The sequence below is a fragment of the Podarcis raffonei genome, chromosome 7 (genome assembly GCF_027172205.1).
Source record: "Podarcis raffonei isolate rPodRaf1 chromosome 7, rPodRaf1.pri, whole genome shotgun sequence".
Classification (NCBI taxonomy): Eukaryota; Metazoa; Chordata; class Lepidosauria; order Squamata; family Lacertidae; genus Podarcis; species Podarcis raffonei.
In genome coordinates, this window is record NC_070608.1 from 55,811,194 (window position 1) to 55,823,642 (window position 12,449).

Sequence of the window (12,449 nt, forward strand, 5' to 3'; positions counted from 1 at the left end):
AAATTCATGAGGCTATTTAAATATTAAATGTGCTTTCACAGAGGCTTGGGGCATTACCCCCACTTCACTGTCATCCAACGCACAGCGATGAAGTCTACAAACCGCATACTGGAGAGTGCTAGATGTGCCAGCCCTCCAGCAACCTCAAAGGCCTGCTGCAGCAAAGCATCTGCTTAGGAAATAATAAAAAGGAAGGTCCTCTGAAGTGCTGCACCAACCATTTTAAGTACTGGTAGAGAAGCCAGGTTTGCACTGTTTGGTGTGAAAACTTCATTTTCCAGACCACTTTGCAAGGCGTCTTGTTGCTTGCCTATTTGCTAAGGATACTGCCACATCTCTGGTAGCAAATTTGAGACAGATGAACAATTGAGTTAAGCCAACACACACATCTCATACTTCCTGTTCCCTGTGTTAATAGGACAAGCCGCTTAGAAAGGAGAGGCAAATTGTCTTTCTGGGCTTTTCCTTGTCATTGGGCCATCATATCCTTTTTAACTGGCCATCCCTTGTCATTGCTTTCATTGCCCATGGTCAATGGAGATTTTAAGTAGACTGACTTCTTATAAAGTGCCCAGCTTTTGGCTTTCAGCATGGTTTTGTTGGTACTGTGAACACCCAAGGAGACACAAGTGAGGAACAGAAGCATAGCATGTCCTCAGCAGAGGAAAGAGACATGAGTCTGTATCCAGTCAATGGGGTATAGGATCCTGATCTCCTACACATTGTTGTTGAGCACAACTAGTAGAATAGATAAAAGTTTTAAGGTGATATATTAATGCTCAATTTTTGCTCATTAATTTTGCTGCTGGTTCAAAAAAAGTCCTTAAGATGAACAAATACTCTACTGTGTTTCCCATGCACAAGCAGGATTCAATGTAATAGATATGCTACAGATCTTGCCTCCATTTTGAAAGGATAAACAACATAATAAACCAAGGCTTTTCTGTTTTTGTCGATGTTTTTCTTTCTACTGGTAATAACATCACATAGCCATCCAAATGCATTGACCAGGGTAATAAATTGCAGGACCCAGAATATACAAATCACTGTCATATGTGGAACTAGAACTCAGACTTATGAAACTTGATTTCGGCATTTTAGAGATCTTACTGATGCAGAAGTTCACAAGTGAATCTAGTATGTGTTTCGGAGATCTTCGTAAGTGAACATTTCTGGAAGGATATCATTGATAGAATCAAAGCACGTTCATCTTTGACACAGGAATTTTCACTTCACTTTATTCTAGGTAAAATCTTAGTGATTTGGACACTCCTCAAAGCTGCTGTGCTCTGGATTGTTAGAAAATCACTACTGGCAAGACAAGCTGAATTATGGAGATCATTATCTTCAACCAGAATAGTGCCCTGCATTGAACATTTATTAATTCTGCTAACCCCCCCCCCCCAATTTATGAATTAGGAGAGTGGAAAGTCGGAAAGAAATCGAAATAATTTGGGAACTATTTCCAGTCATATCCCTCTAATTGAGTGTTAATCTTTCACAAATTATCTGTCTCTCATCTGGTTATATTCAGTTGGTGGGCATCTCCAGGATGAGTGGGCTGCAAAGGAACTATTGACACGCATTGTGTGAACCAGATCAAACCCATTTCAAACTTGCACGTGGCTGTTCTGAAATTATGAGAACTCATGTCTTCCACCCCAACCTTTTTTGTTTGTTTTTTGATCCCCTAAGGAAGATGCTGTCAAGAATGTTTTTCCCCCTCAAAGAATTATGGGGCACTGCAGTCTGTTAATAGTTGCTGGGGATTGAAATTCTGTGTGAGGTAAACCACAGTGCCCAGAATTCTTTGGGGGAGGAAATGTGATTTAAATGTACTTTAACAGTATGGTGTGTACACAGAGCCATTCACTTGCATTTTGGAAAGGTGCCGTTACAGAGCATTTTGGAAAGGTGCCGTTACTCATGTGTCTTGGTTTTGGTCCTTGTAGAGCAGGCTTCCTCAACCTCGGCCCTCCAGATGTTTTTGGCCTACAACTCCCATGATCCCTAGCTAGCAGGACCAGTGGTCAGGGATGATGGGAACTGTAGTCTCAAAACATCTGGAGGGCCGAGGTTGAGGAAGCCTGTTGTAGAGTATTTTAATGTGTGTCAGAGCAGAAGGTGAATTGCTATGGCTCATGTTTGTTTTTTTATTGGAGGGCAAAAAAAAGGGGGGGAGAGAAAGGAAAACAAAAGGAGAGATTGAGAAAGGTATAGCTGATACACCATCTGCAGTGATCATAATCGAACCCTTTATTGTCTAAGGTACATTAGACTGCAACACTGTAGAAAACCTGTTAAGGAAAAGAAACAGATTGATAGAGGTAGTAGAAAAGTCTCTGTAACAGTCAGAAGATGGCTTACAAAGTGTGTCATGCTACAAAATTATCAAGTTTCCTAAAAAAGGGGGGGAGCTATCTGAAACCCAAAGAACTAAATAAATAAGAACACAAATCATCCTAAGCACTAGGGTCTAACTGAATTAACAAATCGATACAATATGGATGATAAAGGAGGAAATTACAATGCTTGGGATTCACACGTGAAAACGGCTGCTCTTTAATGACTGCTCCCCCTCAGCCTCCCCATTTCTTGTTTAATTAAGTGAAAATCTCATTTCTGTGCTATACACAGCATATAATTATTTAAACTGATTTCCCCTGCTGTTGTTCTTCATGTAGCTAAATTATGATTGTAAACTTTGCTGATTAGTACCCTGGTAATGGCAGTGACAGCACTTTCTCTGCGTCAGACAGTCCTGAAGTAAACAGTCTCCAGGAGGAGCTTTTAAAGTCTTAATATTAACTAAGATCCTTTCATATCAGCTTTCAAAAACAAAAAACAACCCATCACACCCCCCCCAAAAAAACCCGTCAACAACAAAACACAATCAACCAACATAAATAATTACAGCTGTACATGACACTCATATAACTTTTGAGGGACAGAAGGGTTTTTTAATAACTACAAACACACAAAATAGGCAAAGCAGCTACCTTGGTGCATTCCTGAATCCTTACCTGTTTGCTTTAAACAAGGAAAATAAGTGCTTGATAAAGGGGAAAGTAGCACTTGAGTGTGAATCCCAAATTGATCAAGTGTTAATCAAGACAGAAAATGAGCTGATTTGGGGGGGGGGGTCTTGAAAGTGGAGTGGGGTACAGGAAGGGGGGGTGAGTGTGGAATGTGTCTATACAAATTTCTGCAAGATAACTTCAAAAGACAGCAGATTACAATCACTTATATAGGCATTTGCACAGATATTCTTAGCTATACCAGGATTACAGCAGGCATACAGTTGGTGTATGAGGAATCAAACAAAAATCCCAAACCAGCAAATTGCATACAAACGTTTCAATTGCATTATCGTCAGCAACTGTAAAGCAAGAACGGTCAAGTAATCTGCAATTAAGTAGAAACCCAAATCAAAGAGAGACAAAAACAAAATTAGCACAGAAAAAGTACACATTTAAAATTCTTTGTGTAAGAAGCCTATTTACTTCAAAGACAGCACTATCCCATTATTTGTAGAAAGTAAACGGTTGCTCTCGATCAGTATTAAAAAGTTAGCGCCATTTCTGTACATGTAAAATTATTGCTTTTTTTGAAAAATATATTTAGCATGCTAGTTTTTTTAAAAAAATCCTTTTTCTGCCTTTACAAAAATGTTACAATTTAAAAAAACCTAGTAAAGCTTCTTTTTTTTGCAAAAAGTTTTTCACAGAATATTTTTTTCAAGGCAGCATTTTTATGATGATGATGCATAAAATTATACGTGCAAAATCTGAAAATCTGAATTATTACCATCACACACAGTGCCATAGCAATGAAGGGAAAGAAAAATATTTATACCTGTGGGATTTATTTATTTATTTAAAAATGAATTGCAGACACTGGATGGTTAACAACCTGCAACCGCACCCTTACCTTGAAAACCTGCATTGAAAAGAACTACTGTAGAAGAGGTATATAAAGCTTCCTTTCTCTCCCCCTTACCCCAGTGATTACCAAGTACAAGACATGACACATTAGATGAACACTGACCTGTCACCACGAAAGAAGCTATTCATCTTTTTTCTCTCTCTCTTCAAAATGTCACAAGGGCCCAGAAAGGGTAACTGGCTTGCTGCACAGAAATACAGGCACATAAAGTACCCTAAGGGCCTAGGTCTGCCTGAACTCTTTTCTTTCTTTCTTTCTTTCTTTCTTTCTTTCTTTCTTTCTTTCAATAAAAGCATACAAATCAGCAGCTTTAAACAGCTGATTCATCCCCCCCACTCCTTTTAATTTTATTTTTTAAAAGCATGCACATTTCCTTTGTGATCAGGTCACAGAAAGTAGCACTGAAAGAAAGAGCAGGATAAACAAACAATTAGAAAGGCCCTGAGAGTAAAAAAAAAAAAACACAGAAGCCTGTTTTTCTTCTTCCTCTCCTTTTTAGTGTTTGACTAGCCATTTTCTTTTCTTTCTGAAGTGAAAAGAGAAGCATTTTTAAGAAGTGTTTCAATTTCCATATTCACATACTATTAATGGTGTGCAGTCAAGGATAAGCCCACTGGAAATGCAAGTGGTCCCCAAACTATCATGAAACAACCTCACTGCAGAATGATGGTCTTTCTCTTTAGTCCCTTCCGTCCTTCATCAAGCCTGGCTTTCACAGCACTGAATGACTCCTCCATTTTATTTTCTTCCTTTTGGGGGGAAGGGGAAAAGTTGTGTTCCCCCCCCCCAGCATGACAGCTAATGGCAGTTTCATTAATCACTCCATCCCACATTCCCAAATCCGTGTGTGTGTGTGTGTGTGTGTGTGTGTGTGTTTTAAAGATTCAAGCAACCATGAGAGAGGATTTTGTTGCAGTGCTGCCCTCCAAATCATATAAAGTTTAATTTTTCCAGTGTCTAAAAAAAGTTATCTTGATTAATATAGATGCCTTGCGCCACCAGAAAGCTTGCCAACGCCACTGTTTGTTATAAAGGAAATAAGGAGCTGTGGGGACTGATTAGTATGTCAATTTGTATATATCTTCTGCAGCTTCTTCATTTATTTTAAAAATGATTAACAGTTCAGAGGCATCGCTTTCCAGCAAAGCACAGAGCACAGATTTCATTGTAACACAGTTGCTCCTGGGACCGGATGCTTTGCAAGGAGGTTTTCCAGCTGTTCTTCCATAGGGTTGTGAGAATAATTATTTGGAGGCAGAAGGAACCGTCGATCAAGGTACTGGCTGTTGTCAAAAGGAACCCGATGTACACATTGGACATGCGTCTTTAGGTTCCCTTTCTGAGAGGCACTGTATGGACAATATCTGCACTGGAAGGGTCTCTCGCCTAAATGGAGGGAGAGGAGAGATAGAACAGGGAAGAGGCAGAGCATTTTATTATTCTTATTTTCTCGTTACCCCTTTTTTTATTATTCTCGCTTCCATTTCTAGGCTAGCAGTTGAGCAATCTCACATTCTTTACTGGCCCCAGCTACCTTTTTATTAGCATTATGCACATTAACGTTGACCTAATACATCACAAAGAGTTATTTTTAATCATCTCCAGTGAGAGCACAGCATGTCAAGTTCCTATAAACTCTATGACATACTAGAATAGCAAATAATAGTGACTGAAGGAGCATTTAAGAAAAGGTTAAGAATAGCTAGAAGAAGGGGGAAAAGACCAGAGGAAGGGGGAAGCAAAATTTTACGGTAACTGAGGGGATTTATAAGTAAATGATAGGGTAGTTTTTAAATTGCTTTTGGTGGCAGGACCAGATTGAAGTTCATGTGAGCTGAATAGTGAACTATATTCAAGGATCCAAAATGTCTTACGCCGTACTACAGGGGTGAGGAAATCTTTTTAGTTCAGGGGCCACATTTCAGAGGCAGACTAGTGAAGATAAATTTTACATTTGTACTGTAGGCTATTTTTTACACACATAGAGACACACAAACACACTGTTATCTATTCTTCATCCATACAACCAAGAGGCATAATTAGAGTTCAAGGATACTTTTCCAGCCAGGTGAAAGCACTCAATTTGGGAAGCAGAGCCAACAAGGGGAAAGGTCTGAGGGCCAGAAAGAGATGTTTTGACGGCCACATTTGGCCCCTGGGTCTAAGATTTCCACCCATGCCAAAATACCCCATCTTCCAGGCACAGAGGCATGCTATCTTCCCCATCTGTGAATCAATACTTTGGTACAGTGTACATAGTTATTGGATTCTTCATGCCGGACAGCCTGCTAGTAATTTAGAATTTCTCTTTTGGCTTAAAATGTAATCATTGCTCATGTGACAAGATCCACTACATGCTTGGGTGAGATTTTAAAGGAGCCCTAAGAAAGCAGGTTGGGTTCACTCTGTACACAGCAATTGGGCAACCCATGGCTCCCCAGATGTCGATGGGACTCCCAATTCTCATCAGTCTCAGCCAGCATGGCCAATGGTCAAGGATTATGGGAGTTGTAGTTCAGTGTCTGGAGAGCCACAAGTTCCCTGTCTCTGCACTGAAGGGAGATCCCAAAATTTGGTCAAATCCCTGCACAGTAGCACGCCCCAGCCTCCAGGAAAAAGTATAGTTGACAAGGATTTATTTTCTGGCGTTGAAGAATATAGTGGAGGGACAGGACCAAACACCTTTTAATGATCTGGGTAGAGCACATTTTGTTTAACGATCTGTTTTAATGGCAGGTTGTTCTGATCCTGTTTTTAGGACCAACCTTAATCCATTCTTACGGGGATATTCATGCAGCCGCAACAGACACACACACACACAGAGAGAGAGAGAGAGAGAGAGAGAGAGAGAAGCTCAAACCAAAAGTGAGAGTTTACATTCAGATGCAGTTTGAACTGCACAGGAAGCCACTTCATACAAATGGCTGATCCACAGAAAACAACCGTCATGTCGCTATATTTCAAGTGCCCCCCCACAGCTGCTTGTTTGTGTGAATCAGCCCCCCTCTCTCCTCTTTTAACGAAATCTACTTATTACTGTCTCTCTGCTGGCAATAAGATCTCTCGTATCAATATGCATAGTATGTATAGTATAGATTGTCTGCAACAATCTATTGCAGGGGCAACCCGGCCAGATAGGTGGGGTGTGAATAATAAATTTATTATTAAAATTATTATATGTGTTGAGGCAACAGCTAATTACACAGATGTGAGTGACAATCAAAAGTGTCCATTCCTGAAAAAGAGAAGTTATGGTAATCGTCAGATCAAGCTAGGTTTGAGAGCATAGACTGTATATATGCCTCTAATAAGCTAGGGCAGCACAGCCCTCTGCAGTGGTGCTTGATTTGTGGAACTTATTTTTGTGGAACTCCCTCCCCTCTGAAATACTATTATAGTATATCCTGGTGGTTTAAATCAGTTGCTATGCATTTTTAGCTGTGTTTTTTATTTATTTGCTTCACTTATTTTTTTGACCCTTGAGTTTTTTGTTTCATTTTATAGAACTGCTTTTGTGATTTTATTACTGATGTTGCTCGTACTTTATTGTGTTCTGTGATTTGTAATTATATGATGTATTGTGTACACTGTCAGGTGTGACAAAAAGCAGCATAGAAACCCAATCAATCAATCAATCCATATTTTTGTGCCCTGCTCTGGGATTGCCTGTGGCATTGAAGAGTGGGTAACAACTGTTTTTAAAATAAAGTAAGCAGATATGTATGAGTTTTGACCAGTTTCCATAAAAGGAAAATTACCACCATGGAAAAGCAGAAGGGGCTGTTCCACACCCAAGTAAACCTCAAAATAAAGTTGCGATGAAATGGATGCCTCCAGCTCTCTGGCATTGGCATTCTGAGCAGCCCTGTCCAAACAATGTGGCTTACAATCCTGATTGCTAAAGCTCTATGGCACAACGCATCTTATGTTCATACATTAACCTTAAGCTAAAGCCTTGATGAAGGGAAACAGACCATTTTAAATTAACACAACGTAAGACTCAACATCCATCCAAAAAGAACCACCATTCCCAGTAAATTTCAAGCCGTGCCTATGGCAGTCCTGGGAAGAACTAAAGAAGAGCCTGGGCTGGTTGACATAACGTATTAAGCATCTCCCCTTTGTTAATAGATTTAGGGAGAGAAAAGCATCCTAATTAAGGCCGGCCTAAGATTCATGGCATTTACCAGTTAAATGTCTGCTGTGAGTTGGGAAGATTTGCAACAAAATTAAAGGGGTGAAACAGGGAGGGGGAGCAGCTGTACAGACTGCAGTATATTTGAAATGTAGGAAACGGTAACTGAGTGAAAGATGTGATAAAACTTATTTAGTTGGTTGCTGGATTCCTTGCAGTAAACTGAGAAAGATGCCTTATGTTTTTGCACAGCTACATCATGCCTAAGAGATAGGCGAACAATTTCAAGAGGTGATGCTCATCATTAAATTAAAAAAGAGAGAGGCCCTGCTCTCTCTCTCTCTCTCTCTCTTTCTCTCTCTCTCTCTCTCTCTCACACACGCAAAATATTGTACTGAACTGGGCTACAGGTGCACTAGGGAATATGGGAAGGAAGTCTGTGGTGGGAGGGAAAAGGAACAGCTTGATCCAGTCTCCCTGGATAAGAATTGCCAGAGAAACAAAAAAAAAAAAGGGAAGAAAGAGAGAGCGATGGAAGAAGGGACCTTGGCCTGAGGGTGTAATTAGGTATCTATGTGGGACAGCCATCTTCGTCAGTGACTCCTCGGGAAGGCTTGCCCTACAGGTCCAGTTGTAATTCACCCACAGAGGAGAATTAACACATAGCGGAGAAACATGAAAGGGGTTAGCAACTGTCCCACAACATAAGATTAGCAAGAGGGCCAGGAGCTCAGGCAATGAGTGGGAGGGGTGCGCAATAATTCTCCCTAAGCAGACCACATTAGTGGAATTCTCTCTGGGTACAATACTGGAGAAGGCCATAGCTCAGAGCAAAGCTTCCCCACACTTGTGTTACTACGATGGGAACAGAGCCCTCAGTGCTAAATTAGAATATGTAATGATATTGTGTGAATGTCTGCATTACCATAAGAGAAAGTGCTCTAAAGAGGCAAGAGGTTTTTGTTTTCTTTTAAAGGAAGTTTGAGAAAAAGTTTCCTTGTTACACGGAAGAAGAGATGAACTGCAGCCATTACAGGATGGGAGGCCAAGGTAATACTAAAGCTCCACCAAGAGATAAAGATGCCAAGTATCTGAAGCTAGTTTAACTGGCTCCAGATCAAATGACTTCAAATCAATTATTTGATTGCATTGCTCATAAAAGCTGCCTGTCTGTATCGCAAGGAGGTATTCAAACAACTCCAAACCAAATGGGGATGCTTCTGATTAAACAGCATGCTTTTGCCATCAGAATATGGAAAGCCACTGTGGTTATTGCGGTTCTTCAATATTTGGCCCCTCACAGCTGCCCGTGAGTTTTAGAAAGGTCACCTTAAATTTCTTTCTGAGATCCAACCTATACCTATTGGCATACTTGGGTGGCCGGATTGTTTTTTAGGAACACATTATCATGAATTACAGATCGTGGTGTCATGATGCCCTTAGACACCTTCCAAAACTAGGCTAAGCACAAACATAAGGTTGTATCCAAGGCTAACCCTACTTAGGAACAGTGAAATGTGTGAGTCTACTCTGAATAACAAGGCACTGGATACAACCAACAGTGATCTGCTAAGCTGACTCAAGAGAGAACTACCCTATACTGTTACACTACATAAGCTGCCACTGAATCTCTTGGAATTATACAGAAGATGCTGGGGTGTATCTCTTGGATTCCACATGGTTTATTTGCCACACAAAGTTTGGGTTGCCAGTGCAGTTATGGCAGCTTGATGGCCAGCAACCAGTGTAAAGGATGGTGGCAGGTGGGTGGGGTGAAATAAAGCCACCAATTTGCTATGAGCAAATTGACCCGTTTACAGATGTGATAATAGGGATGAGTTAACTAGCACCATGAAGAAAGCATAGATCAAGCAAAGAACTGAACTCTTCTTAAAGAAAACAAGACACTGGTACTCTGAAATTCTTGTCTGCCTGCAAAAATCAAACTATTAAAAATAGCAGGCTTGGATCCAGAGCAGCCCTCTCCACATGGAACGGCTTCTTCATGGAAGGGCTTATCCAGCTCACAGAAGGGCTGGTGACCCAGCAAAAGCTCATAGAACAGAAGGGGGTGCTTTTTGCTTTTTTCTTTCTTTAACTTGCAGGCTCCTGTAGTACTTCCCATATTTATCCAGAGGGTCCTCTAACCCCCCCCCCCGTGTTGTTTTAATGGTGCACAAAGGGAGCTGCTTGGTGATTTGGGGTGATTTGGGGGAAGGAGAAATCAGCAGAAATGGCCTTCCCTCTCCCACTCCCATAAGTCGGAACTGGTTATAGGATATGAATCCATACACACAATAAAGTTAGTGCAATGCAAGAGAGGCATGAAAAGTGAATCACTGAGCAAGTGTGTTTCCCCTTGTACAAGGGAACTTCCCCTTCCTCTCTTCTCCCCATGCACTCCCCCCCCCCCAAGAATAAATTACTCTGGGAGAGAGTCCCACAGTTTTCTGGATTAGATTTTGAGGGTCGGTGGGGGACTGTAAGGGAGAGGAGAGAATGTGGAAGTTAAGATGCACAAGCAGAAGAGCAAGCTTTGGATACAACTCTGTGCAGACCAAAAGCAATCCTCTCCTCTCTTCCTCTGAGAAATCTGCAGAAGAAATTAGAAATGTGTCTGTGTATAAACTCATGATATTTTTAAAAAGAAGTTTATGATCATGAATGGCTGAGTGGATGGACTTGCCCACATTCAGCTAAAAATTAAAGGGTGCCAAGATGTGGTCTTCTTCGCTTCAACATGTCAGTTGAATCATCTGTGAGCAAAAGGAAACACAAGCAGTCCAATCCAAACAGGATCTACCTGTTCCTTGACTGTACTATAATATTTATAGCTGTGAAGGAGACAAATTAGATTGCCATTTATTTGTTCATTATGCATTATTTTGATTAATGGAATTCTTGGGCTCAATCTAACTATCTTTAAAAAAAACATTTGCAATAAACTATTAATCATAAGGCTAAAAAAGCCAAAGAAAGCAGGCATATTATTCCATATGTCAATGAAATGTCAAAAAGAGGACGTTTAGCTGAAGATACCAAGGTTGGTAGCTTCAGTATTCTTTAGATTGCTACCTTAGCACTAGTACTTAACACTGCAAAGGAAAATTGTCAAGAAAAGAGAAAAGATTTTGTAGTAATATTTGCCTGTGTTTTCCCTTTGATCACATTTTCTACTCTTTCTCAAACACATGAAAGTCTAGATGTATGATAAAATGTATTCATCTCTACAACCAACCATTGAAATGTTTTCTACTTAAGAATGTTTAGGCAGCTAATGATTTATTGTGAACTTCCTCCCCACCTAATTATCTTCCAAACTTTTTCATTTTAACAATTTTTGAGAATATGCCTATTAATTACCATACTGTAAACATGGTATATTTTTGTACGCCTTTTGAGTTTTGTGGTAAATGCCAGATTATTTTTTATCTAATCTACAGACTTTCCCAAACTGTTACTGACCAGTCCTATTGAAAGCAGTTCAATAGCCCAAATCTAGAGCCAAATATGCACTGCATTGTACACATGGGACTCAGCTAAACAGCTGCAAATAAAACATTCTAAGTATGTTGTAAAGTGCATTACAGTGGTATCTCGTTTTACGAATTTAATCCGCTCCAGAAGTCTGTTCTTAAACAAAAACCATTCTTAAACCAAGGTGCGCTTTCCCTAATGAGGCCTCCCACTGCCGGTGCCCTTCCACCATTCAGCTTCCGTTCTTAGACCGAGGTAAAGTTCTCAAAGCAAGACACTATTCCATGCGCTGCTCTGGTTCGCCAGAAGCAGCTTAGTCATGCTGGCCACATGACCCGGAAGCTGTACGCTGGCCAATAAAGCGAGATGAGCGCCGCAACCCCAGAGTCGGTCACGACTGGACCTAATGGTCAGGGGTCCCTTTACCTTTACCAAGATTCCACCATGGAGGTTTTGGCATGTGGAATTTAATCATATTAATGGAGGGGGAAGATTTTTCCCACGTATTTTCACATCCATGTTCCTTCTTTAAAGTGTGAGAGCACAGCCAGAGTGGATATCTAAGTTTCTGCATCAGAGGGTGTTATTTATTAAACCATGACTAGCATGGCTAGTTTCTGGTTAATGAACTATGATTAAGGCACTAGGCTGTGTTCAGCTGATCAAATGAAACCATGATTTATAGAACATGGCTTAGCATTACATGTGAACCAGTTGACAAGTTACTGCAGTTCTGTTTTGGGATTCCATGATTTCAATCAATCTCAGTTTATTTCCATCACATAAAAAGTAAAAAATTTGCATTATGCTTTGAGACATATGCGTGTTAAAATTGCTTCAGAATGATTGTATTGCAAATAAGAGAAGATAGCCTCTAATGCAACACAATGGA

The 12,449-nt window shown here is 40.3% G+C and overlaps 1 protein-coding gene across 6 annotated transcripts in view; it reads right to left on the minus strand.

Moving 5' to 3' along the window:
- Positions 1-2,210: 2,210 nt before the first annotated feature.
- Positions 2,211-12,449, minus strand: part of ZNF516 (zinc finger protein 516) — a 111,142-nt gene continuing 100,903 nt past the window's right edge. For 5 of the 6 annotated variants that reach the window (XM_053396673.1, XM_053396670.1, XM_053396669.1 and 2 more), the window contains exon 5: positions 2,211-5,331. In XM_053396673.1, the coding sequence (XP_053252648.1) occupies positions 5,108-5,331 (224 nt within the window). In that variant the 3' untranslated portion in view covers positions 2,211-5,107. The remainder of the gene's footprint in view (positions 5,332-12,449) is intronic. The other variant, XM_053396674.1, reaches the window with a different exon arrangement.